General features: G+C 36.8%; 1 protein-coding gene across 2 annotated transcripts; it reads left to right on the forward strand.

The window, feature by feature from the left end:
• Positions 1–23,229, forward strand: LOC149783634 (tRNA-splicing endonuclease subunit Sen34-like). Of its 2 annotated transcripts, none has more exons than XM_089931881.1 (6): positions 1–146; positions 3,399–3,536; positions 5,767–5,867; positions 8,127–8,346; positions 17,651–17,812; positions 23,019–23,229. In XM_089931881.1, exons 1-6 carry the CDS (start codon positions 53–55, stop codon positions 23,204–23,206), a joined length of 903 nt encoding a protein of 300 aa, XP_089788007.1. In that variant the 5' UTR covers positions 1–52; the 3' UTR covers positions 23,207–23,229. The 2 variants fall into 2 exon arrangements, with proteins under 2 accessions (XP_089788007.1, XP_089788008.1); XM_089931882.1 differs by having other exon boundaries at positions 6–92.
• The last annotated feature ends 4,076 nt before the right edge of the window (positions 23,230–27,305 follow it).

The following is a 27,305-nucleotide window of genomic DNA, read 5'->3' on the forward strand; positions in this document are numbered from 1 at the left end:
TCTCCGTCGATAATCCATTCACAAAGTAAACAACAATGGCAGCGCCCGTTATATGCTGGACTATCAGTTTTCTGTTTTAAAAATGGTTGAAAGTAAAGTAAAATTGCATTTATGTAATGGTCAGTGTTTTATATGGAATGCCAATGGTCAGTATTATCTATCTTTCTCAGTGTTTTGTTTTGCAGGAGTGTTGATAGACTGAGTGATTAGTCGCAGTTTCCTCTGACCTTTCGCACCCCATGCTAGTTTTAGTTCTGCAATGTAAGATAGTTTTTTTTTTTTTTTTTTTTTTTGATGGACCTAAGAAAAAACGCACACAGATCAAGGGTGGCGTTTTTTTCTTACCGGGGTTTTCCTAGGATCTTCCTGTATCAGTTTTACTGACTGCCCCAAAACAATAACCACCACCAACATAATGTAAAAATGTCAAACAAGGGAGTGAGAAGGGTCAAAAGAAAACTACAATCCTATCATAATAACCTTTGAACTGAAACAAGGATGCATATCATGAAAAGAACTTAATTTTCAATATTTTTTCTTCTTCCCCTTAGTCACTGAGTAGTCATAAAAAAAACAACTTACTTCCTATTTTGGGGCAAATCAATTTCTGAAATAATAGACAGTCACTGGGCTACTGAACATGCGAGGACATTGTGACTCGGTGGTAACTGCATCTCTGTTTAGAGTGACAAGTTGTTCTCTGCCTACCATCACTAATGTAAAAAAAATAAGGTAGACAGAAACTTGTTGGTCTATAACACTATCTAGAGTGAATCAATTGCATTACAATGTTTATGAAGTTCATTGACCTGAAGCACAGAACTATCTGATCAATCCTAGGTGCAGATAAGGTTAATATATTAGAACCTTGGCTAGCTAAGATGCAAGTAAAATTCAAGAAAAAATTTATTTCCCTAGAAGACAAAGTGAAAATTTAAAATGAACTTACAGTATTGTGAATAAATCCCAAATAATCCTAACAGTTCTATCACAAGTCTGAAAGTTTATTGTTCTGAATGAGTTCCAGTGGTGTTCAGATTGAATTCCAATCTTGAATGTGCTGATGTGTCAATAGTCATAAATGTGCTAATGTATCAGTAGTCCAGAATATTCCAGAATGACTTTCCATAAATTCTTAATAATCCAGAAAATAGTTCAAGTCCAACGAGTCAATGACAGGATTTTCAATAGATGTGTACCCTCGGGTTTTGATGCATGAAATTTAAAAGACCCATTTTTGATGCATGAAATTTTTTTGATGCATGTAGATTTGGGATGGAACATCAATCTTGATTACCCTTGATTTTCTTCCAGCTTAGTTTCTTACTAAGAGTATGCTGTCCGTAACAATTTACAGTAGCAGGCACTATTTGACATTTGCTTGACAATAGTTGAAATCAGTGGTTCCCATCATTGGGGGCAGTGGAATTACCGAGGGGTCACTGATGTTGAATAATGCTTGTTATGAGATAAGTTACAGGGGTGCTGTGGATAACCAAGGGACAGTGGCCCGAAAAAGTTTGGGAACCACTGGTTTAAACCTTGACGGCCAATAATATTGCACCAGTGGAAGATATACACAAACTGGGAATAGCTAACAGTTCACTGAAATCAGGCTTAGATTCAACTGAATTGGGTTGGATTGTTTTGAGATTACGTTTGAAGTTTTTGATAGAGGAAGAGGAAACAATTATGACATGAATGGACTGCCTTTTGATAAAAAATATCAGTATTGTTACATTTGGACATCAAATTATAATCAACTGGTCAGAACTGGACCATATCATTATGGTGGCTCATGAAGCTGGTTGTCAACGGAAGTGGACCAACTTAAATTGTTTTATGGCAAGTTGTTTGATTTAGCGGGATGTTTAAAAGTTTAGAATCATTTATGACTTTACTGGATTCATTTCTGATAAAATATTTGCATTTGTTTGATTGCACTTTAAATTATAATCAGTTAGACACAACGGGAATATATGGTTTCCTGCTAAGCTAGCCTAGCTTTTGGCATGGGATTGTGTTTTATTGGTGATTAATTTGCATAAATTGGCAAAACATTTAAGACCTCAAACATTTTAGTTAATGGAATATTCTGAAAAAAATTGAATGGACATAACACTCAGTGCATACATATGAACTTTAAAATCACAATGGTGCAAAAAAGTATATTTTATTTTCTGTCTCTTTCTTGGAAACGACATGGTGGTGCTAAATATTTCTAACCCTGAGACTCCAAAGAAACAAAGACAGTGTCAGCTCTGAGGAGAAGAAGACGCAATCTCCGAAATTTTTAATTTTTTTTTAGGATGAATGGAAAAGTGAACTGACGATTTTGTGATGCACATCCTTGATATTTGAATAATACATAACCTTCATAGTTATATGGGTATATTTTTTGCATATAAAATGATTTCAGCAGGTGATACTAGAATATGTCGAAAAGTTGAAAATATAATAAAGTATAAAATAACCCTCTGTTTTATATACAAAATATGCACACAGTAACATATCGTTAGAAAGAGAAACACTTTGACAAAAATGAGATTGTATGTTTCTTTCAAATTACAGGTATTTTGCATTATTCAGCACGAGACAATAACCATCATTTGTTTCTGCCAATAACAAGGAATCACTGCTCATGACTCTCCAAAAGAAATGACTCGAGATTTTCATTTTGACTCCTGAGATCTTGGGGGTCAATAATCAACTAACTCTTCAGTTTGGAAATCTATTGAGAACCCTGAATGAGCACATGGTAATTGCAATAAATGACTCCTCAAATTAAATCTAAACACAACAGTCAATGATTTCAGACTGATATTAAAAGGAGAAATGATTAATTTTGATGTAAATATCCTTATACACATTCCCACTTGACCTATGATGCAATAACCTTTTCTGAAAGAACTCCTTCATCGTAATGAAAAATTACCCCAAACTGTAAACAAATTCATTTCTAGCATTTTTAAGGTCATAATCAAGGCTTGGTCATGATCTCTCTACAAGACAAACACAAAAATAGTCATTTAGGCCAAACCTCTATCTTCAATTACAGACATAGGTCAAGCACACAATACAAATTAAATATATGTTTGACACTATGAAAGCAATATATCTCAGAAGTGCTTAAGTGTATCAGAATCAAGACAGTCTAAAGAAATTTGATGCTAATTTTAGATCAGACCCCCTCCTGTATTCTAAGTGAAGTGCCTGTCAGTCTTGTTGGAAAAAAAATGGCTGTTAAAAAAGATTGTGCTTGTGAAGTGCAGAAATTTATTTCCATGTTGTTGAATGACTAGTGAATTATTAATATTTATCCCCATGTATGCCCCTTACCCTCAAGAATGTCATCTACTTTTTATCATACTTCTTTCATAAGCTTCTTCATTTTGCAGATGCAGATGTGTTAAGACAAGAATTTCATTGTGTTGGGTGCCTGGTCGGCTGCCTACCTCGTGCTCCTCGTCAGAATGCTCATCTTGGCTTACCACTTCAGCTGCTTCCCGAGGAGACAACACTCTTGTTAGAGAAAGGTTTTTATCCAGAAGTGCAGATGTGAAAATGCAAACAGAATTTTACAAGAGTACTGATCATATGCATTTTAAATTTGTGAAACTGGTTGAGGAATGGCAAGTAAAGCATTGCCATTATTCAGTGGGTTTGATATGGTGCACTCTATATCTGCCTTGGTTGTATTAAAATAGACCCAGGGCTGGTAAAATATTGTTTTCGCCCACTTGTCTAGGATAAATGGTTTCAGAAAATTCACTAGCTCCGCCTTTTCACTTGTCCCAAAATTGTAATCACTTGCCAAGATTTGATGAGATGTGCTTAATCCATATATATTTATAGCAAATGCCTTGGTTACAGTAGTGTCATGAAATAGATTATGTATGCCTTGGTTGTTGAGATAGTTAAACCTTTTTGTGCACTATTTGGGTAAATAGTTGTTAAAAATAGAAAATTTAACCCATTATTAGAAAGCTTCACTAACTGACATTATATCTACCAAAGAGAATTAAAAATATTTTCCCATATCTTTTTTCTGTCATGACGGCATGTCAACATGAATTTTAACACATATTTTAATTTTTTGACAAGATTTTCAAATCTGAATATATCTACTTCCTTTTTTGATGATGTTTATAAACGGTCCAAATTCTGTGCTAGCTACCAATTTTCCAAGCAGGTCAAAATTTGTTTATTTCTGCAAGTACATTCATGGTTTGTGCCCCTGAAATAAAGGTCATATGAGTTAGATTGGAATGTTACTATAAGCTTAGGTGCAGGCATCGATTATTTATAATGGCCCAGTATTATTAATATTTGCATCTGTAGTATATTTTATTTCTGCAAATTCAGATTGACTGTGATCAAACACATATAAATAGGGATGACAAAATATAAAAGTCAAAGGGTAATGATTTTTTAATTTTGCTTTCTTCCATCTTTTTAGTAAAATTATATTTAAATCTGTAGTCAGTTTGTAGTTTTTATTCATGAAGTTTCATGAGAATGTTTTATCTATAAATGAAAAGAAATAATTTTTTTTCTTCTTCTGTATAGTCCTTTTTTGGATATTGTTTTTAATAAACAAATTTTTACATTGCCTTTTGCTGTAATGGATTTCCCACTCATTCAAAGATGAAGAAAACCAATATGTATATACACTAATTACTAATAAAACACTATGTATATACACTAATTACTAACAAAACACCATGTATATACACTGTTCCGATGGCCTAGTGGTTAGAGTGTCTGCCTCAGATGCTGGGGATAGCAGGTTCAAATGCCAGTCGAGTCATACTAAAGACTCATAAAAGTGGTGTCTAGCGATATCTAGTACTGAGGCACCAGTTCTAACACTAACCTCTTAATGCTGAATGCCTAGCAAGGCAGCTGTAAGTACCATTTTTGTCTTTGGTATGACTCAGTTGGGCTTCGAACCTGCGACCTTCTGCATCCAAGGCAGATGCTCTAACTACTATGCCACTGGATCGGTATATAACCATATGAAAGGATATTTGTCCTTCATGAAATAAGCCGAATAATTTATAGGATCAAAATCCAAGGGTCAAGGTCATCATGATCAAGGAAAAGTGAAATGGTTGGGTAAATTATGTACCATTTACACTGCTTATGAAATATGGTCTTTTCTTATACAAGTGTTGCTGTTCATTGTTGAAATATGGTCTTTTCTTATACAAGTGTTGCTGTTCATTGTTAAAATATGGTCTTTTCTTATGCAAGTGTTGCTGTTCATTGTTGAAATATGGTCTTTTCTTATGCAAGTGTTGCTGTTCATTGTTGAAATATGGTCTTTTCTTATGCAAGTGTTGCTGTTCATTGTTGAAATATGGTCTTTTCTTATGCAAGTGTCGCTGTTCATTGTTGAAATATGGTCTCTTTTTTATACAGGTCTTACTGTTCATTGTTAAAATATGGTCTTTTCTTATGCAAGTGTCGCTGTTCATTGTTGAAATATGGTCCCTTTTTTATACAGGTCTTGCTGTTAATCATTGAAATATGGTTTTTTCTTATGCTGTGTTGCTATTCATTGTTGAAATATGGTCTCTTTTTATACTGGTCTTACTGTTCATTGTTGAAATATGGTCTTTTCTTATGCAGATGTTGCTGTTCATTGTTGAAATATGGTCTTTTCTTAAGCAGGTGTTGCTGTTCATTGTTGAAATATGGTCTTTTCTCGTATGAATTTGTTGCTGTTCATCATTGAAATATGGTCTCTCGTCTCTTATGCAGGTGTTGCTGAGTTAGTATCCAATGCAGACACCTTATTTGATCCTAATAAAAAGCAAATAGAGGAATTCAAAGCCCATAGGAAATCAAGCTACTATCAACAGGTATTTACACATCATAATATAGCAGTGTCTCATATAATTAATGCAGACTATTGTAGGTGTGGTTTTATATGAGCTTTGAGGTGTTAAGTCAAAACCAACTTATCCATGAACATTTTTTACACTTTAAAAAAAGAAAATAATTTGGACATTTAATTTGAAACTAGTCATATATTTTTAATTTGAATCCTGTTAGAGAAAAATTACAAATATATCTTTGGTCTGAATCCCCTTAGAGAGCAAATTATTGATCTTAACTTGGAATGATTATGGATCTGTCATTGGGAATAAGAATATTTGGTAAACCACACTTTTATCGATTGATCTGTTGAGATAGTTTGAACTCTCTGTTTTGCATTGGAATTCATAGTTGCTAAATAGTATGAATTTAAAAACCCAATGAATGGTAATTTTTTGGTGGAAGCAGTATAACTACAGACCTTTGGTTGAAGCAGTTGGACTCCAGCCATTTGGTTGATGCAATAGAACTCCAGAGATCTGGTGGATCAGTAGGGTCCAGACCTTTGGTGGAAGCAATAGGGTCCAGACCTTTGGTTGATGCAGTAGGGCTCCAGACATTTGGCTGAAGCAGTAGGACTCCAGAAATTTGGTTGAAGCAGTAGGACTCCAGCCCAAATCAATTAATATATACAGATTATTATGTTATGTTTTGCATATCCTCAAAAACATATGGCCACACAAAAATTGAATGCACAGTAGCAAAGGCGATAAGAAACTCTTTAAACTGCAGACAAAAAAGATGTACTATTCTATTTTATCATAAGAAGTCAAATCTTTTTTCTCACTCACAATATTTGAAACATATATTTTTGCTGTATCAGTTTTGACAAATTGATGGAGTTCAAAGAATAACACTTGCTCATTGAGCCATATGGCCAAGTGGGTTTATGGTATGGCCCTGCATACAACATCCTTCTTCACCATTTCCTATTTTTAACTTCATATCAGAAGCCCTGGGTCCAGTTTTAACTTGGTACAGAACAGCCTGGCATTTAGTTTTATAAAAATGTTGCCAATCACCATAAAATATAGTTAATGTTACTAAATATAAAAATAAAAGTTTAAAATAGCTTCACAAAACTTATAATTTGACTATATTTGATAGAAAGATTTCTCATGTAGAAGTATTTAATTTTTATAGAAAAATGATGACAGTTTGTATTAAATATGGTCACCATACTAAAAATAGATCAGCCTTTAAACAAATTGTTAAAAACAGTTTGATAATAACGAATAGAATGTGACAGAAAGCATCCTGGCATTTAGGGCTTTCAGTTTTGTACAGATGACAGGGATCTACCTTCAGATATGGCCACAGTTACGAAAGTCGAAAGTCCTTTAAATTACTTCCCAGAAACCACTAAACAAAATTTAGCTAATTTTGACAGAAAGCATTTTGTCACTGAAGCCTTTCAAATTTTGTACAGATTATAAAGATTTACCATAAAATTTGACCACTGTTACTAAAAATAGAACATTTTAAAATTACCTTTCATGGCAAGAATGACTCTCAGTTTTGTACAACATTTGCTGAGCTGCCATACAATATGGCTGTGGTTATTATAAAAACAATGCTGACATAAGTGGACCAAATTTTACAGAAAGCATCGTGACATGAAAAGTTTTTGTATTTATGTAAATGATGGCCGTTAAGTGTATCCACCATTGCTAAAATTGTGGTACTTCATTTAACAGAATTGGGCCAGAAAGTACAGAGGCATTAAGGGTTTTAAGATTGTAAAAATGATGCCTCTCCACCATCAAATATGGCTGCTGTTCCTAAAAATAGAAAATGTTTTACAATGCCCTGGCAGCAGAATTCACCCCAAATTTATAGAAAAGTGTCCTTGGGTTGGGGGCCTTTAGAATTATACAAGTGATGCATGATGTTGATTTGTCATAAAATGTAGCCACCATTACAATAAATAGAAATACCTTTAAACAATGGTATCTCAATAAGATAACTTCGATGGTAAGGATTCTGGTATAATCAGATATGGATGAAGTCACACAAAATACAGAAACCTTAAAATAATTGTTTCAAGACATTTTCAAGCAACAACATTGAAGAAATGTCTACAGAAGTATCCTATTGACCCAGATTTCATGGTTATCCATTTGGTTCTTAGGTAGATACCTTCCAAGTGAGCGATCTCAGCTTAATTTTCGTCTGTTGTTGAAAATCTTGAACTTGGTTTCAGATGTGTTTCTCACAGTTTAATGAATGTATATTATCCACAGATTGAATTATTCAGAGCAGAAAGGAAGAAAGAAATTCTTCAGAATTTACCAAAAATTATTGAGGGAAAAAGAGCCAAAAGACAGAAAGTGCTTGAAGAAAGGCTTGAAGCTGGAGAGAATGTAGATGAAGAAGAAAGTGAAGATGAAGAAGAGTTTAATGTTGACAAAATTACAATACCACCTATACCAGAACATCATGCTTTAGTACAGCTGCACACAGGTAAGTCTAACCCTAACCCACACAGGTAACCCTACCTGTTTCAGTTTCAGTTCTTTCTTTTATCTTAATCATTATGGTTTCCTTGTAAAAAAAAATTGTATTGGATTTAATAATGAATATTGCAGATAGCATTAATTTGCAAACAATTATGCTTCTCGTTTTCCAGGCCTTGGATTTTTTAACTTTTCTTTTTAAAATACATTCCCCAATCACATTAGATTAGGAATATTAGTATGCTACCTTGCAAATCCAGTGCTAGTAAAAGACAACAAATTCTTTTCCAGTCTCTCATGTAGGCAAAGTGCAATAACTCATGGTTATTACCTCCCCTTTCCACCACCTGGTGGTATTAGCTTTAAGCTTGACTGCTGTACTGATATAACATCATACAGTTTACCTCTGGCAATCCATGCCATTTTTGTGTTGAGATTGGACAATCAAACATTGCTTATGGATTTATTTTATGGAATAATCATTCTGCTGCAGGTTGTAGACATTATTTTAACAGTTTCTGCCAAATGTGAGTGATTTTGTCACCTGTATGGACTTTGTCTGTTTAAGACCATGTTACACCACACTGTTGTTTACCTCATATTGTCATTTATGAGTTAGAGTGACTTTGATTATTTTTGCTTACTACGTTAGTAATGGAGACTGTGAGTTTATAATATGCTGCATTGCCAGTTTATGTTTGGTTTTCTTATTTGGTGTTGTTTTGATAGAAATGTTAACTAAAGGCATGTATGTGTAAATTGAAAGCTAACTATAAGGCATCTAAAGACAGCAATATTTTCACTTAGTAATGAGGGTGATTTAGTGATATAGTAATATACCACATTACTAATTTATGGTTTGTTTTTCTTTTTTTTTGTGTCATTTCAGTGGGAATGTCATACAAGTGCATAAATTACAAAACGTTCTGGTGACATTCTCCTCTCTCTGGTGTAAAACTCACACAGATGCCTTCAGTACTGATCTCCCAGTCCTCAATAAGAATTTAACAGTTTCTCACATGTCCACTCCACTATATTATACAGTGGACAAAAATGTGTTCCATGCCATGCCCAAGCTAGTTCAGAATGCAGTGCAATGTCCTCTATTTTAGATTCGTCCTCATTACCAGTTTTTCAACTTGTGGAGAAATCTGATAATAGCGGTACTTGGGAGGCTATAGCCAGGATTACTAGGGTTCTTAACAAAGCTTATCACCATACCATGGCCAAAATGCCATGATGGAATCTGCTAACTTAGACCTGATACAACGTGATTCATGTCTGTGGTCCACATCGCTTAAACCTCACCATACCTTTATTTTTTGGATGATCCCATTTCGATCACTGCTTTTGGGGGAAAGAATAAAAGAAGATCAGAGGCAGGCAGCTCATGAACTGCCCTTACAACTTGCCACGCAACCCACTCAGGCACTTGGAAAAACTCAGCCACCACCAGTGTGAAGTGTTGTTAAGCAGCCTCCAGACAAGGGTTTTATTTCAGTCATATGTGCACCAATAATAATCCCAACCAAATGCGTGGAGACAGCAGTCTAACCAACCTAGGAGACAATCATACAGAGGTGGTAAGAAACCAAATTTCTCAACCTTCCAGACCCTTACCATAAACATTGACATAACCTCCTGACCACCTGTAGACTGCCTACCTTTGGGCAGCTGACTCATGAAATTTTGGGTTCACTGGATCTCCCTGTTCCCTCAGAGCGATTGTGTGATCAAGGTCATTTTGGATTGGCTTTGGGTTTCATTTACCCAACCTCCTCCCCTTTTCTCCTCTCCTCTCTTCATGGATATACTGTCAGATTGGGAGAAGGATGCCTTTCTAGAACAGATGATAACAGTCACTCATCCAGACACAGGTGGTGGATAGTGTGCAAAGACCACAGTCTCTGGGTTTTTATTCAGGGCTGTTTCTTACTCTTAAAGCAATTGGGAAGTTGAGGCTCTTCATCAGCTTGATTGCCTCAACTGATGTTTTGCACATTACCTCTGAAATTCAAGATGGAGATGGCAAAAGCATTTGTATCTCCATCTGGCAGCTGTCATATTCTATCTGATTGACACATATTTTTACATCACTATCCACTTTACATTGCAGAAATTTCTCCACTTTGCTTATTGTGACAGTTTGTCAGTTCAGAGTCCTTCTCTTTGGCCTCAACATCAGCCCTTGGGCTTTTACCATGGTTATGGGTTGCATTGTCAACCTGTTTCAATTGATGTCATGTACAATGATTGTAACACACCTGAACAACATCCCCCAGAAACACATAGTAAGCTCTGCCTTACTCCAAGGCAGGAATGATCTCTCACTTTTTGATCATCTAGGTTTTGTAGCAAACAGGAAAAAGTCTGAACTCCATCCATACCGGAATTTTGTCCATCTGGGTATCAAGTATTTCATCAACCTCAATCTGGTGCGGCTTCCTTGTGTTTATGTAATCAGAGCCAAGTCCATTTCCAACAGGACTTAGATTTCAGTGAGAGCTCCTCAGATTATTCAGTGCAGCAGTTGACTTAATTCTACTTGGCCATCTCTTTAGGTGCCTCTTACAAATGATGTTGCTGGCACAAAGGCACTCCTTTTCAAGTCACCTCTGTCTACATGGGTTCGAGTCCAAGGCTCGGCTAGTGTGGGTACGTGGGAAAGCCTGCCAGTAGCTTCTCGTGGGTCGGTGGTTCTTCCCTGGGTTTTCCAGGGTTCTTCCTCCACCAGTTATACTGGCCGCCATGTATAGCCAATCTTGTGCTGAAAAATGGCGCTAAACCCTAGAACAACAACAACAACAACCTTCTCAAGTCCCGGCTTGGTTGATCATGGGGATCCTGCTGAAGAAGCCCAAGCAGAAATAATGTTATATACCGACGCCGGTACATACGGTTGGGGTGCGCATCTGTTGCCTGACTTTACTACCATCAGTGGCAAGTGGGAGCCAGGGAAGAGGCCTCTACACATTAACCTTTTGGAATTGAAGGCTGTGATCAAAACCAATATCAATACATCAGTGGCAAGTGGGAGCCAGGGAAGAGGCCTCTACACATTAACCTTTTAGAATTGAAGGCTGTGATCAAAACCAATATCAATGCATCAGTGGCAAGTGGGAGCCAGGGAAGAGGCCTCTACACATTAACCTTTTAGAATTGAAGGCTGTGATCAATACCAATATCAATACATCAGTGGCAAGTGGGAGCCAGGGAAGAGGCCTCTACACATTAACCTTTTAGAATTGAAGGCTGTGATCAAAACCATTATCAATACATCAGTGGCAAGTGGGAGCCAGGGAAGAGGCCTCTACACATTAACCTTTTAGAATTGAAGGCTGTGATCAAAACCAGTATCAATACATCAGTGGCAAGTGGGAGCCAGGGAAGAGGCCTCTACACATTAACCTTTTAGAATTGAATGCTGTGATCAAAACCAATATCAATACATCAGTGGCAAGTGGGAGCCAGGGAAGAGGCCTCTACACATTAACCTTTTAGAATTGAAGGCTGTGATCAAAACCAATATCAATACATCAGTGGCAAGTGGGAGCCAGGGAAGAGGCCTCTACACATTAACCTTTTAGAATTGAAGGCTGTAATCAAAACCAATATCAATACATCAGTGGCAAGTGGGAGCCAGGGAAGAGGCCTCTACACATTAACCTTCTAGAATTGAAGGCTGTGATCAAAACCATTATCAATACATCAGTGGCAAGTGGGAGCCAGGGAAGAGGCCTCTACACATTAACCTTTTAGAATTGAAGGCTGTGATCAAAACCAATATCAATACATCAGTGGCAAGTGGGAGCCAGGGAAGAGGCCTCTACACATTAACCTTTTAGAATTGAAGGCTGTGATCAAAACCAATATCAATACATCAGTGGCAAGTGGGAGCCAGGGAAGAGGCCTCTACACATTAACCTTTTAGAATTGAAGGCTGTGATCAAAACCAATATCAATACATCAGTGGCAAGTGGGAGCCAGGGAAGAGGCCTCTACACATTAACCTTTTAGAATTGAAGGCTGTGATCAAAACCAATATCAATACATCAGTGGCAAGTGGGAGCCAGGGAAGAGGCCTCTACACATTAACCTTTTAGAATTGAAGGCTGTGATCAAAACCAATATCAATACATCAGTGGCAAGTGGGAGCCAGGGAAGAGGCCTCTACACATTAACCTTTTAGAATTGAAGGCTGTGATCAAAACCAATATCAATACATCAGTGGCAAGTGGGAGCCAGGGAAGAGGCCTCTACACATTAACCTTTTAGAAATGAAGGCTGTGATCAAAACCAATATCAATACATCAGTGGCAAGTGGGAGCCAGGGAAGAGGCCTCTACACATTAACCTTTTAGAATTGAAGGCTGTGATCAAAACCAATATCAATACATCAGTGGCAAGTGGGAGCCAGGGAAGAGGCCTCTACACATTAACCTTTTAGAATTGAAGGCTGTGATCAAAACCAATATCAATACATCAGTGGCAAGTGGGAGCCAGGGAAGAGGCCTCTACACATTAACCTTTTAGAATTGAAGGCTGTGATCAAAACCAATATCAATACATCAGTGGCAAGTGGGAGCCAGGGAAGAGGCCTCTACACATTAACCTTTTAGAATTGAAGGCTGTGATCAAAACCAATATCAATACATCAGTGGCAAGTGGGAGCCAGGGAAGAGGCCTCTACACATTAACCTTTTAGAATTGAAGGATGTGATCAAAACCAATATCAATACATCAGTGGCAAGTGGGAGCCAGGGAAGAGGCCTCTACACATTAACCTTTTAGAATTGAAGGCTGTGATCAAAACCAATATCAATACATCAGTGGCAAGTGGGAGCCAGGGAAGAGGCCTCTACACATTAACCTTTTAGAAATGAAGGCTGTGATCAAAACCAATATAAATACATCAGTGGCAAGTGGGAGCCAGGGAAGAGGCCTCTACACATTAACCTTTTAGAATTGAAGGCTGTGATCAAAACCAATATTAATACATCAGTGGCAAGTGGGAGCCAGGGAAGAGGCCTCTACACATTAACCTTTTAGAATTGAAGGCTGTGATCAAAACCAATATCAATACATCAGTGGCAAGTGGGAGCCAGGGAAGAGGCCTCTACACATTAACCTTTTAGAATTGAAGGCTGTGATCAAAACCAATATCAATACATCAGTGGCAAGTGGGAGCCAGGGAAGAGGCCTCTACACATTAACCTTTTAGAATTGAAGGCTGTGATCAAAACCAATATCAATACATCAGTGGCAAGTGGGAGCCAGGGAAGAGGCCTCTACACATTAACCTTTTAGAATTGAAGGCTGTGATCAAAACCAATATCAATACATCAGTGGCAAGTGGGAGCCAGGGAAGAGGCCTCTACACATTAACCTTTTAGAATTGAAGGCTGTGATCAAAACCAATATCAATACATCAGTGGCAAGTGGGAGCCAGGGAAGAGGACTCTACACATTAACCTTTTAGAATTGAAGGCTGTGATCAAAACCAATATCAATACATCAGTGGCAAGTGGGAGCCAGGGAAGAGGACTCTACACATTAACCTTTCAGAAATGAAGGCTGTGATCAAAACCAGTATCAATACATCAGTGGCAAGTGGGAGCCAGTGAAGAGGCCTCTACACATTAACCTTTTAGAACTGAAGTCTGTGATCAAAACCAATATCAATACATCAGTGGCAAGTGGGAGCCAGGGAAGAGGCCTCTACACATTAACCTTTTAGAATTGAATGCTGTGATCAAAACCAATATCAATACATCAGTGGCAAGTGGGAGCCAGGGAAGAAGCCTCTACACATTACCCTTTTAGAATTGAAGGCTGTGATCAAAACCAATATCAATACATCAGTGGCAAGTGGGAGCCAGGGAAGAGGCCTCTACACATTAACCTTTTAGAATTGAAGGCTTTGATCAAAACCAATATCAATACATCAGTGGCAAGTGGGAGCCAGGGAAGAGGCCTCTACACATTAACCTTTTAGAATTGAAGGCTGTGATCAATACCAATATCATTACATCAGTTCTGGCCCTCATTGTACCTGACAACTCGGTGGTGTTGACCTACCTCTTCAACAGTGGGGCACCAAATCACCCTACCTTTGTGTTCTGATTTGGCAGTTTCTATGTTGGTGTGACAATCTCCATACATATCAACCTACAAATCAGACACATTCCTGGCAGACTCATTATCTTGGTTGACACTCTATCTAGGAAAGGTGAAGTCTTTGACATGGACTAGTTTATCCATCAGTCAGTCTTTATTTGGATCATTGACAGATAAATGGGCTTTTTGTGACAAGGTGGAATCACAAGTTGCCCACATTTTTCTCACTTGTTGCAGACCCAGAAGCTTCGACAGTGGATGCTGTCAATCAGTTAGGAGGGGTTGTGGTACCAAAAATAATCCAGCAGTTATGGGGTCAGAAATGACAGATGAACCTGATGCCCCTCTCAGATGGGACAAATCCTGGTTTACCGATCTACTTGATCTAGTGATAGACCAGCCCAGGAAGATTACAGCCAACCTGAACCTTCTCAAACAACCATGGTCATGTGTGATCCATCCCTGCCCATACCACTGACCTCTTAATGCATGGCCTATGTCTGTACAGCCTTGCAAGACAAACAAGCTAAACCTTCAATTATGGAGAGAATTTTGAAAGCAAGAAAGCCCCTCCCCCTCAGGATTACAGGATAAAATAGTGTTTTCAGTGATTGGTGCCATATCAATAACATTGTCTCTCTGATTATCTTCATACCCAGTTACTATCAAAGGTTACTGCTCTGTGATAACAAACACATTTTGACATTATGGTAGACATGATATCAGGCATATTAAAGATTTATTGGATCTTTTAATCAATCCACTCTAATTCCAAAATGGAATCTGTTCTGGTTTTAACGTGGCTGAATTCCATTAAATTCCAACCTTTAGCCCACTCTTTGCTAAGTTATTATCATACAAAACATGTTTTCTGAAAACTTTTGCTACAGCGTGCAGGTTGAGTGAACTACATACACTTTCCATTGACTTGAACTATCTTCAGTTCAGATTGGATGGTTCCTCTTAACACAACCAGACTCTGCAGGCAAAAAATAGGTTACTGTCTGTCATCAATCAAAGAGTTGTCATTTACTTTCTCTCATTCATAGGCAGGTCAAGGCCATGCAAGATCCTGTTCAAGCACTACCTGAAGAGACAAGTCATGGCAAGTGCAAGTGCCTCTTTTTTCCAGTGAAAGCTGAGAAACAGTATACCACCTCTCAAGCCCTTGCTTCATGGCTCAAATGGGTTATATGCTCAGCATACTCTGAGGTCTCACAAGATCAGATTTGCCTTATAAGAGTGATCTCTGCAAGCTTCATGATAGCCTGTAACATTTTGATCTATGATATATATAGAATCTATGTTGGGGTTCTGAGACAAGGAAATCCCAGTCAGAGGGTTACATTATTTGTCTCCCCACGAGCCTTGCGCCAATGTTTACATGTGGTGCATTAATACAAATAAGTTATTTAGGACTGTGGCATGACTGTGTCATCCGAAGCACACATTTTTTATGCATGAGGTCAAAAAATAACAACATAAAACATTCCATAGTATTGAGGTATTATCACATTTAATATATGATATTATTTGAAATTAACAATAAATCGTTAAAATTTATTACAAAAAAATGTTTCATTTCCATCAGTTCAAATTTAGAAAATTGTATTGTAAATAATGAAACGATACTGGACCCACACGTCTGTTGTAATGTATAGGCTATTATTATAACGAAAAGTTACATGTAGCATGAATGTCCGTGCTTGGGTTATTCATGGGTAATTAGTGATCTGTGTCACTATCATATACACCTCTCCTTTTCATTGGAGGAGGTGAAACTGTTCGTGACATACTTGTGTTGTCGTTAATATTGATTGTAAATTTACCCCCATGTATATAAAGACCCTCCAAAAACGGACTCTAGCGGATAACCATATGCTAAACTTGTGCTAAGCTTTCAAGTTCACAGATTCTTTAAAAATTTATTTTTCTGTCTTGGAAATATGGCAAGTGCTACAGTGAAATTTGCTTATGGATTAATGTGTTGACGTATAAATGTATCCTTCTGGCTGGTAAGTGCATTACTTAGGTATATTTTTGATTCAGCTGGGGCACAGTGGAGATGCTTAACAAAATTTGAAAAAAGCATATTTTATATAACACTTTTCTGGCTGTTCCTAAGTTTTCTGTAGTTGTTAAGAGAGTTGGGAGACTATGACGTGTATAGGTCTATAGTCTATGTGCATGGATCAGTGTTTTCTGTCATAGTTCATTTCACACAGCATTGAGAATTTTATCCTACCTGTATCCTGCCTGTAGCAGTCATTTTTCCAGGTGAGCGTCATTAAATGTAGCTGACAGTATATAATTTGTTTCACACTAAGTATTTAAAACTAGTCAGGTAGATTTAGCTACATTTAATGACGCTGACCTGAAAATATATTGAGCTAGGACTGCATATAGGATAAAATTGACCACGCTGTGTGGAACGAGCTAGCATAATACTAAAAAGCTTGACATCATATGCGTTTGTCTTTGTCTCTCTTGAAATGTTTTTGTATGGTGTGTTCTCAAAGATGGATTAACTTAAGTTACTATGTTTTTGTTATATATTTGTTACTGTTGTTGTTGTTTGATTTTAGAACAACTACATCAGGCACAGCACAAGACAACAAGGGTTTCTTTTTTTAAAGTAGTTCTGAGTGCTTGGACACCTTGACTGAGATGACTAGACTGAAATAAGAAAAGTAAGGTTAGCAAAACAGCTAGATTTCGCTGTCGCATGGGTGAGAAAGTAGTTCTTGGTTGGCATACATAATAATCTGCATGAGCATTTATCTCTGATTTAGTTTTGCAGAGGCAAACCTTGAATTTGGGTTGGTCTGATGGTGGTAGCCCAGATGATCATCGGACCCAATTATAACAATTATTACAGCCTATCAGCTTAGCTGGATTTGCCAGTGAAACTTTGAGGAAGATTTCAATAATTATCTCCTTAACCATATATGTAGCAGTCATAGAACAGGTGACCCCAGGTGGTGTTTCTTATTAATTACGAGAATGGGTTATTGTTCACATGGGGAGTCCAGCCATAATTCCCTAGAAGGATACCTGGAATAGAGGTAGAATGCTTAGCATTCCCTCATCTTATTACCTATTATTTTAACGTTAATGTGATTGGGGAATGTATTTGAAGGATGAAAGAAGTTTTTAAGTAGAATGTGTCATATCATAACTCTGTTTTCTTTCAGAAAGTCCTTACATGGTTACAGCACAGTCCAGTCCACTAGTTTGGAGTTATCCTTCCACAGACCAGGAGAAGCTGAGGTACTCCGTTTTTAAGGATCTGTGGGGAAAAGGATATTTTATGACTTCTGGCAGCAAATTTGGTGGAGACTTCCTTGTCTATCCAGGTAATCAGTTTACTTCATGGCCACCAATCTCATCATGTAGATTTAACTACATTTTAATTGGAAATTGGATTAAAAGAGGTTAAGACTGCAGACAAAGATAGAAAGACGTGTTCTTTTTATTTATCAAGTTTAAATATGTAATGTAATATTGTCAGTTATCTCTGTAAGTAAATTCTGGTTTTGATAGCTTCTTCTTGCTGTTTGCCATAAAAAATGTTACATCTAAAAATATGCTGAGTTCTATTGCTTCCCGTACATATTCTGTCAGATATGACTACATTTTCTGAGAAATAGCAACACCATACATTTACTGTCAGATACGACACTACACTTAATGAGAAATAGCAACACCATACATTCACTGTCAGATATGACTACACTTTCTGAGAAATAGCAGCACCATACATTCACTGTCAGGTATGACTACACTTCTTGGAAAATAGAGGCACCATACAAACAGTAATCATCTATCAAGTCCAGGTTTATCCAGACATATTTATGCAGTCAAGTCCAGATTTGTCCAGACATATTTATGCAGTAATTTATCAAGTCAAAATTTATTTAGACATACTTTCTGCAGTAATCTATCAAGTCCAGATTTATTGAGACATATTTATACAATAATCTATCAAGTCCAGATTTATTAAAGCATATTTATGCAGTAATCTTTCATGTCCAGATTTATCTAGACATATTTATGCAGTAGCCTATCAAGTCCAGATTTATCTAGACATATACAATAATCTATCAAGTCCAGATTTATCTAGGTATATTTATGCAGTAGTCTATCAAGTCCAGATTTATCTAGACATATTTATGCAGTAGTCTATCAAGTCCAGATTTATCTAGACATATTTATACAATAATCTATCAAGTCCAGATTTATCTAGGCATATTTATGCAGTAATCTTTCATGTCCAGATTTATCTAGACATATTTATGCAGTAGTCTATCAAGTCCAGATTTATCTAGACATATTTATACAATAATCTATCAAGTCCAGATTTATCTAGGCATATTTATGCAGTAATCTTTCATGTCCAGATTTATCTAGACATATTTATGCAGTAGCCTATCAAGTCCAGATTTATCTAGACATATACAATAATCTATCAAGTCCAGATTTATCTAGGTATATTTATGCAGTAATCTATCAAGTCCAGATTTATCTAGACATATTTATGCAGTTGTCTGTCAAGTCCAGATTTTTCTAGGCATATTTATACAACAATCTATCAAGTCCAGATTTATCTAGACATATTTATGCAGTAGTCTATCAAGTCCAGATTTATCTAGACATATTTATACAATAATATATCAAGTCCAGATTTATCCAGACGTATTTATACAATAATCTATCAAGTCCAGATTTATCTATGCATATTTATGCAATCTATTAATTCCAGATTTATCTAGACATATTTATGCAATCTATTAATTCCAGATTTTTCTCACCCATGCAACAGAGAAATCTAATTGTTTTGCTAACCTTACTTTTCTTGTCTCACTCTAGTCATCTCAGGCCAGTCGTCTCAGTCAAGGTATCTACACGCTCAGAACTACTTTAAAAAAACAGAAACCCTTGTTGTCTTCTGATGTGCCTGACGTAGTTGCACTAAAATCAAACAACAACAACAGTAACAAATATATAACAAAAACATAGTAACTTAAGTTAAATCCATCTTTGAGAACATACCATACAAAAATATTTCAAGAGAGATAAAGGCAAACACATATGATGTCGAGCTTTTTGGTATTATGCTTGTTTGTTCCACACAGCATGGTCAATTATATCCTATATGCAGTCCTAGCTCAGTACATTTTTAAATCAGCATCATTAAATGTAGCTAAAGCTACCTAACTAGTTTTAAATACTTTGTGTGAAACAAATTATATACTGTTAGCTACATTTAATGATGCTGACCTGAAAATGACTGTGCTACAGATAGAATAAAATTCTCAATGCTGTGTGAACTGAACAATATAACATAAAACACTGATCCGTGCCAGAAAAGTGTTGTATAAAACATGCTTTTTTCTAATTTTTTTAAGCATCTCCACTGTGCCCCAGTTGAATAAAAAATATACCTATAATATTTAATGACAAATAATGCACTTACCAGCCAAAAGGAATCATTTATCCATCAACACATTAATCCATAAGCAAATTTCATGATAGCCCTTGCCATATTTTCAGGACAGAAAAATAAATGTTCAAAGAATCCATGAACTTGAAAGTTTAGCACATGGTTATCCGCTAGAGTCCGCTTGTGGAGGGTCTGTTATACACGGGGGTAATTTTACAATCAGTTATTAAGGACAACACAAGTATGTCACACACAGTTTCACCTCCTCCAAAGAAAAGAATAGTTATATATGATGGTGACATTGATCTCTAATCACCCATGAATAATCTAAAGAAAGATGTTACTGTTCGTTACAGCTTGTACTAAGTATAACTACAGTAGAGCTGAGGAGCCAATATCATTTTATTATTTACAATATAACTTTTCAGAATTGGAACTGATGAAAATGTGTGTGTGTGGTTTGGATTTTTAATGTAGCTTTAACAATTTTTCAGTCATATCGCTACGATGTCTGCAGTGTGACAGTTTATAGTGATGTCTAGCACTGGGGCATCATGCCGCAGACATGTAGTATGATGTCCCACTCAGTCACATTATCCTGACACCATGCCGACCAGTCCCAACACTAACCTCTTAATGCTGAGCCGTTTTTGTAAGTCTTTGGTATGCCTTGGCCAGGGATCGAACCCATGACCTCCCACATCCGAGGTGGACGCTCTAACCACTAGGCCACCGGAGCACTGAACTGATGAAAATAAAACAGTTTCTTGTAATAAATATTAATTATTTATTGTCAATTTCATAAAACATCCATATGTTAAATGCGATAATACCTCATTATTATGCGACATTTTATGTTGTTATTTTTCTTTGCTCACGCGTATAAACTGTGTACTTCGGATGCAATGGTCACACCACAGCCCTCATTAGCATATTTATATTCATGCTCCACATGTAAACATTGGACATGAACACTAGTGCAGAATTATTTTTACTTTAATGGAGAATATTGGGTGAGAACAATAATCTATGTTGGGGTTTGGACTGAGACAAGGCAATCCCAGTTGCGGGTTTATATTGTCTCCCCACTTAGGCAAGCTACATATAGACCCTTGACTGGGATTTCCTTGTCTCGGCCCAAACCCCAACATAGATTCTATATATCTAGACATACTTAGTGCAATCATTCAAGTCCAGATTTTTTATCTACACATTCTGTGCAATCTGTCAAGTCCAGATTTATCTACACATTTTGCGTAATCAGTTAGGTCCAGATTTATCTTGAGATATTTTCTGCAATCAAAATTACATTGTAAGCAATAAATGATATCACTGTGCTTGTAGGTATATCTCAATAAGCCAATGAAACTGTACATGTTGACAAGAAATGTGATATCATTTCATAATCACAGCCATTGAAAATGTACATGTTGATGAGAAACATGAAATCAATTCATAATCACAGCCAGCGAAACTGTATGTTGATGTGAAACATGACATCCATTTTATAATCACAGCCATTGAAAATGTACATGTTGATGAGAAACATGACATCTATTTCATAATCACAGCCAGTGAAACTGTCCACGTTGATGAGAAACATGACATCCATTTCATAATCACAGCCAGTAAAACTGTACATGTTGACAAGAAATGTGATATCATTTCATAATCACAGCCAGTGAAACTGTACATATTGATGAGAAACATGACATCCATTTCATAATCACAGCCAGTAAAACTGTACATGTTGACAAGAAATGTGGTATCTTTTCATAATCACAGCCAGTGAAACTGTACACATTGATGAGAAACATGACATCATTTCATAATCACAGCCAGTGAAACTACATGTCAAGAAATGTGATATCATTTCATAATCACAGCCAGTGAAACTGTGTATGTTGATGAGGAAACATGTGATCATTTCACAATCAACAGCCAGTGAAACTGTACATATTGTCAAGAAATGTGATATCATTTCATGATCACAGCCAGTGAAACTACATATTGATGAGAAACATAACATCATTTCATAATCACAGCCAGTAAAACTGTACATGTTGACAAGAAATGTGATATCATTTCATAATCACAGCCAGTAAAACTGTACATGTTGTCAAGAAATGTGATATCTTTCATAATCACAGCCAGTGAAACTGTACACACTGATGAGAAACATGACATTTCATAATCACAGCCAGTGAAACTACATGTCAAGAAATGTGATATCATTTCATAATCACAGCCAGTGAAACTGTGTATGTTGATGAGGAAACATGTCATCATTTCACAGTCAACAGCCAGTGAAACTGTACATATTGTCAAGAAATGTGATATCATTTCATGATCACAGCCAGTGAAACTACATATTGATGAGAAACATAACATCATTTCATAATCACACCAGTAAAACTGTACATGTTGACAAGAAATGTGATATCATTTCATAATCACAGCCAGTAAAACTGTACATGTTGTCAAGAAATGTGATATCTTTTCATAATCACAGCCAGTGAAACTACATATTGATGAGAAACATGACATCCATTTCATAATCACAGCCATTGAAACTATACATATTGATGAGAAACATGACATCCATTTCATAATCACAGCCAGTGAAACTGTACATGTTGACAAGAAACATGACATCCATTTCATAATCACAGCCAGTGAAACTACATATTAATGAGAAACATGACAACCATTTCATAAGACAGCCACATTTTATTTCACTCCATTTCATCAAACAATGAATCATATTTCCATTGGAAATGCCTCATTGTAGTCTTGAAAGCAGAATTCAGTTATTACCATACCATTGTTTGGTAGAGATTTCAATGAGCTATGCCAGAAGTCTGGTTGATTGAGTCTACTGAGCATGTTAGATGAATCAATCCAAAATAGATTTGAAATATATTGTTGGTATGCATTTTCTTTCATAGCTGTTAGTTGAACATATATCCCTAAATAAGGGCCATTACATCAGGGAGTATGAGTACTCTTAATTCAGTAGGGAATATGCTGTTGATTCATTGCCAGAGGAGCAGATATATAGGATAATAAGAGAAGCATTTATTATAATCTTTTTATAAATTTTTATACTTTTCTTTCAGGTGATCCTTCTAGATACCATTCTTTCTTCATAGCTGTATGTCTTCCCCATGATAAAAAGATTTCAGCATTAGATGTCATTGCCTTGGGACGACTTGGGTCCAATGTGAAAAAGACAGCACTATTGTGTTCCAAGGAGAGTGATGGCAAATTGTGTTATTCTTCCTTACAATGGACTGGAATATCATAAATAAAAATCAAGCACAAAATGTATTTTGCTTGTTATGTTATGATATTTGTATGTTTGCAGTTTGCTTTCCACACAACAACTTGAGTTGTTACCATGCATTGTGGATGGCTTGCACTTGGAGAAAGAAAGAACCCTGTCAATTTATGGGTCAAGAGATAAATGGTCAAGGTCACTATTAGAGAAAGAAAACAAAATTTCTGCATAATAATTTGAGTGTCAGAGGCAAGGTCAGTGTGACTGAAAGAAAAAATGCTTCAGTAAAATAATTCATCTACAGTTAAAGAATAAAAATGGCTTTTGAACCAGAACATTAGTTCTATATGACATGCTAACATGATGCCAATACCCAAGTACATGTACACCGTTACAAGGTGATGCCATTACAGTACCCTTGTACCAGGACATACACCAATACAGGGCAAGGCCAATACCCAAGTACCAGGACATGCACCATTACAAGATGATGCTATTACAGTACTCTTGTACCAGGACATACACCAATACAGGGCAAGGCCAATACCCAAGAACCAGGACATACACCATTGCAAGGTCATGCCAATACTCAGGTACCAGGACATACACCATTACATGGTGATGCCAATACAATACCTATGTACCAGGACATACACCAGTACAAGTTCATGCCAGTACAATACCATTGTATCAGGACATACACTATTACAGGGTAAGGCCAATACTCAAGTACCAGGACATACACCAGTGCCAAGTGATGCCAGTTCCCAAGTAGTGGGATGTATGCCATTACAAAGTTGTCAGTATCCAATATTGGGTCATAAATCATTGCAAAGTGATGCCAATTCCCAAGTAGTGGGATGTATACCATTACAAGGTTATGTCATTACCCAATATTGGGTCATAAATCATTGCAAAGTGATGCCAATTCCCAAGTAGTGGGATGTATGCCATTACAAGGTTATGTCAGTACCCAATATTGGGTCATAAATCATTGCAAAGTGATGCCAATTCCCAAGTAGAGGGATATATGCCATTACAAGGTTGTCAGTACCCAATATTGGGTCATGAATCATTGCAAAGTGATGCCAATTCCCAAGTAGTGGGATGTATGCCATTACAAGGTTATGTCAGTACCCAATATTGGGTTATAAATCATTGCAAAGTGATGCCAATTCCCAAGTAGTGGGATGTATGCCATTACAAGGTTATGTCAGTATCCAATATTGGGTCATAAATCATTGCAAAGTGATGCCAATTCCCAAGTAGAGGGATGTATGCCATTACAAGGTTATGTCAGTACCCAATATTGGGTTATAAATCATTGCAAAGTGATGCCAATTCCCAAGTAGAGGGATGTATGCCATTACAAGGTTATGTCAGTACCCAATATTGGGTCATAAATCATTGCAAAGTGATGCCAATTCCCAAGTAGTGGGATGTATGCCATTACAAGGCTATGTCAGTACCCAATATTGGGTCATAAATCATTGCAAAGTGATGCCAATTCCCAAGTAGAGGGATATATGCCATTACAAGGTTGTCAGTACCCAATATTGGGTCATGAATCATTGCAAAGTGATGCCAATTCCCAAGTAGTGGGATGTATGCCATTACAAGGTTATGTCAGTATCCAATATTGGGTCATAAATCATTGCAAAGTGATGCCAATTCCCAAGTAGAGGGATATATGCCATTACAAGGTTATGTCAGTACCCGATATTGGGTTATAAATCATTGCAAAGTGATGCCAATTCCCAAGTAGAGGGATATATGCCATTACAAGGTTATGTCAGTACCCGATATTGGGTTATAAATCATTGCAAAGTGATGCCAATTCCCAAGTAGTGGGATGTATGCCATTACAAGGTTATGTCAGTAACCAATATTGGGTCATAAATCATTGCAAAGTGATGCCAGTTCCCAAGTAGTGGAATGTATGCCATTACAAGGTTGTCAGTACCCAATATTGGGCCATAAATCATTGCAAAGTGATGCCAATTCCCAAGTAGTGGGATGTATGCCATTACAAGGTTACATCAGTACCCAATATTGGGTCATAAATCATTGCAAAGTGATGCCAATTCCCAAGTAGTGGGATGTATGCCATTACAAGGTTATGTCAGTACCCAATATTGGGTCATAAATCATTGCAAAGTGATGCCAATTCCCAAGTAGTGGGATATATGCCATTACAAGGTTATGTCAGTACCCAATATTGGGTCATAAATCATTGCAAAGTGATGCCAATTCCCAAGTAGTGGGATGTATGCCATTACAAGGTTATGTCAGTACCCATTATTGGGTCATAAATCATTGCAAAGTGATGCCAATTCCCAAGTAGTGGGATGTATGCCATTACAAGGTTATGTCAGTACCCAATATTAGGTCATAAATCATTGCAAAGTGATGCCAATTCCCAAGTAGAGGGATGTATGCCATTACAAGGTTATGTCAGTACCCAGTATTGGGTCATAAATCATTGCAATGTGATGCCTTTACCCACGTACCAGGACATATACCAGTACAAGGTGATCAGTACCCAAGTACTGGGAAATACACCATTACAAGGTGATGCCAATATGATAGTACTTTGATATATACTATTACTAGGTGATGCCCATAACGATGTACCAGGACATAAACCATTGCATGGTGATGATCCGAAATACTTCACTTAAACAACAATGTATACTCTATAGTGTAATTTATTACCGATCATCTCAGGAAGACTTTCAAGTAGAAAATGAAAATCCTATAATATGAAGAAAAAAATATCGATTTATAATTATACCTGACAGACAGAAAACTGGAGACCACTTGAAATATATTACATTTTATTTGGGAAATGGAGGGAAAGTTACACAAGACATTTAATTATTTAATTTGCATTAGTTGAAAGTAGGGACGCATGAAAGGATAAATTGATGACGGAATATTAGAACTAAAGCAAGAGTCACAGAATATATGTTTAGGGATACTAGGTGGATAGCTTGATAACAGAAATTAAGCGCAAATTGATCATAAATAACATTGGTCTACAGATTTTAGAAGTTGTCTGCTTCAAAGATAAAATGTGCTTTTTATTATGGCTTTTTATGTGCTGAAATCAAATATGACAGTTAAAACAACTGATTGGCTACTGTTTCCAAGATATTTAAATTTATAAAGTTTATGTCTATGTATATTGTGGTTGACAATATAGTTTTTATAATAAATTGTAAACCTAAGTCGTATCATGTGTTTATGGTTGCTTTACATGATAATATTTCACCTGTCCTGTTTATGTAACACTTTAATAACATCAAAAGGGTTATGCAGATAAAATTTAGTATGAAACAAAAGGCAAAAAACTATTATGAATATATAAGTATATAGTTAGTCCTTATTCAGTGTCTACTCATGCTTCTTTGCTTGTCTCATATTCATCAAATGGAGCATCTCTTGTCACTGTTCAGCAATAGTCTGCAAGCATTGATGGGCTCCATTTGCCCTGATAGCATTTCTCAATTGTTACAATGTCCTGGTGAAATCACTTGCTGTGCATGTTGCTCACTGCTCCACAGTTCAGTGGAAAAAAATGTAGATGAGAGTGCAAAAACTATCTTTGTGACATGTTGCAACCAAGGATTTGTATGCCTTGCCACAAGTTGCAGAGGTTTCCACCAACTCCCTATACCTGTCTGCCTTGTTGTTTCTGAGAAAATTTGTTGGCACTAACTGGAAGGCTTTCCATGCTGTCTTTTCTTTGCCGAACAGTGCACAGTCAAATGCATCATCTCAAAGAAGTTCATGAATCTGAGGACCAACAAAGACACCTTCCTTTATCTTAGCTTCACTTAACCTTGGAAAGTGTCTATGGAGGTACTTCAAAGCTGCTTGCATTTTGTCCATGGCCTTGACAAAGTTCTTCATCAGACACACACTGATGTGCAAGGGTGGTAACAAAATCTTCCATGATTCAACAAGTGATGGATGCTGAACGCTTTTCCTCCCAGGTTCCAATGACTGTCGGACTGGCCAGTTTCTCTTGATGTAGTGGGAATCTCTTGCACAGCTATCCCATTCACAGAGAAAACAGTAATACTTTGTGTATCCTGTCTGCAGACCAAGCAAGAGAGCAAGA

This window comes from Sinohyriopsis cumingii, chromosome 14 (genome assembly GCF_028554795.1).
Source record: "Sinohyriopsis cumingii isolate HCF-2022 chromosome 14, ASM2855479v2, whole genome shotgun sequence".
NCBI classification, from domain to species: Eukaryota; Metazoa; Mollusca; class Bivalvia; order Unionida; family Unionidae; genus Sinohyriopsis; species Sinohyriopsis cumingii.

Bases quoted from the DNA above. Each gene is read 5' to 3' on its own strand.
- LOC149783634 (XM_089931881.1), top strand. From the start codon at position 53: ATGCTGGACTATCAGTTTTCTGTTTTAAAAATGGTTGAAAGTAAAGTA. The intron at 147-3,398 runs GTCAGTATTATC...TTCATTTTGCAG, and splicing joins TTTTATATGGAATGCCAATG to ATGCAGATGTGTTAAGACAA. The intron at 3,537-5,766 runs GTTTTTATCCAG...TCTCTTATGCAG, and splicing joins AACACTCTTGTTAGAGAAAG to GTGTTGCTGAGTTAGTATCC.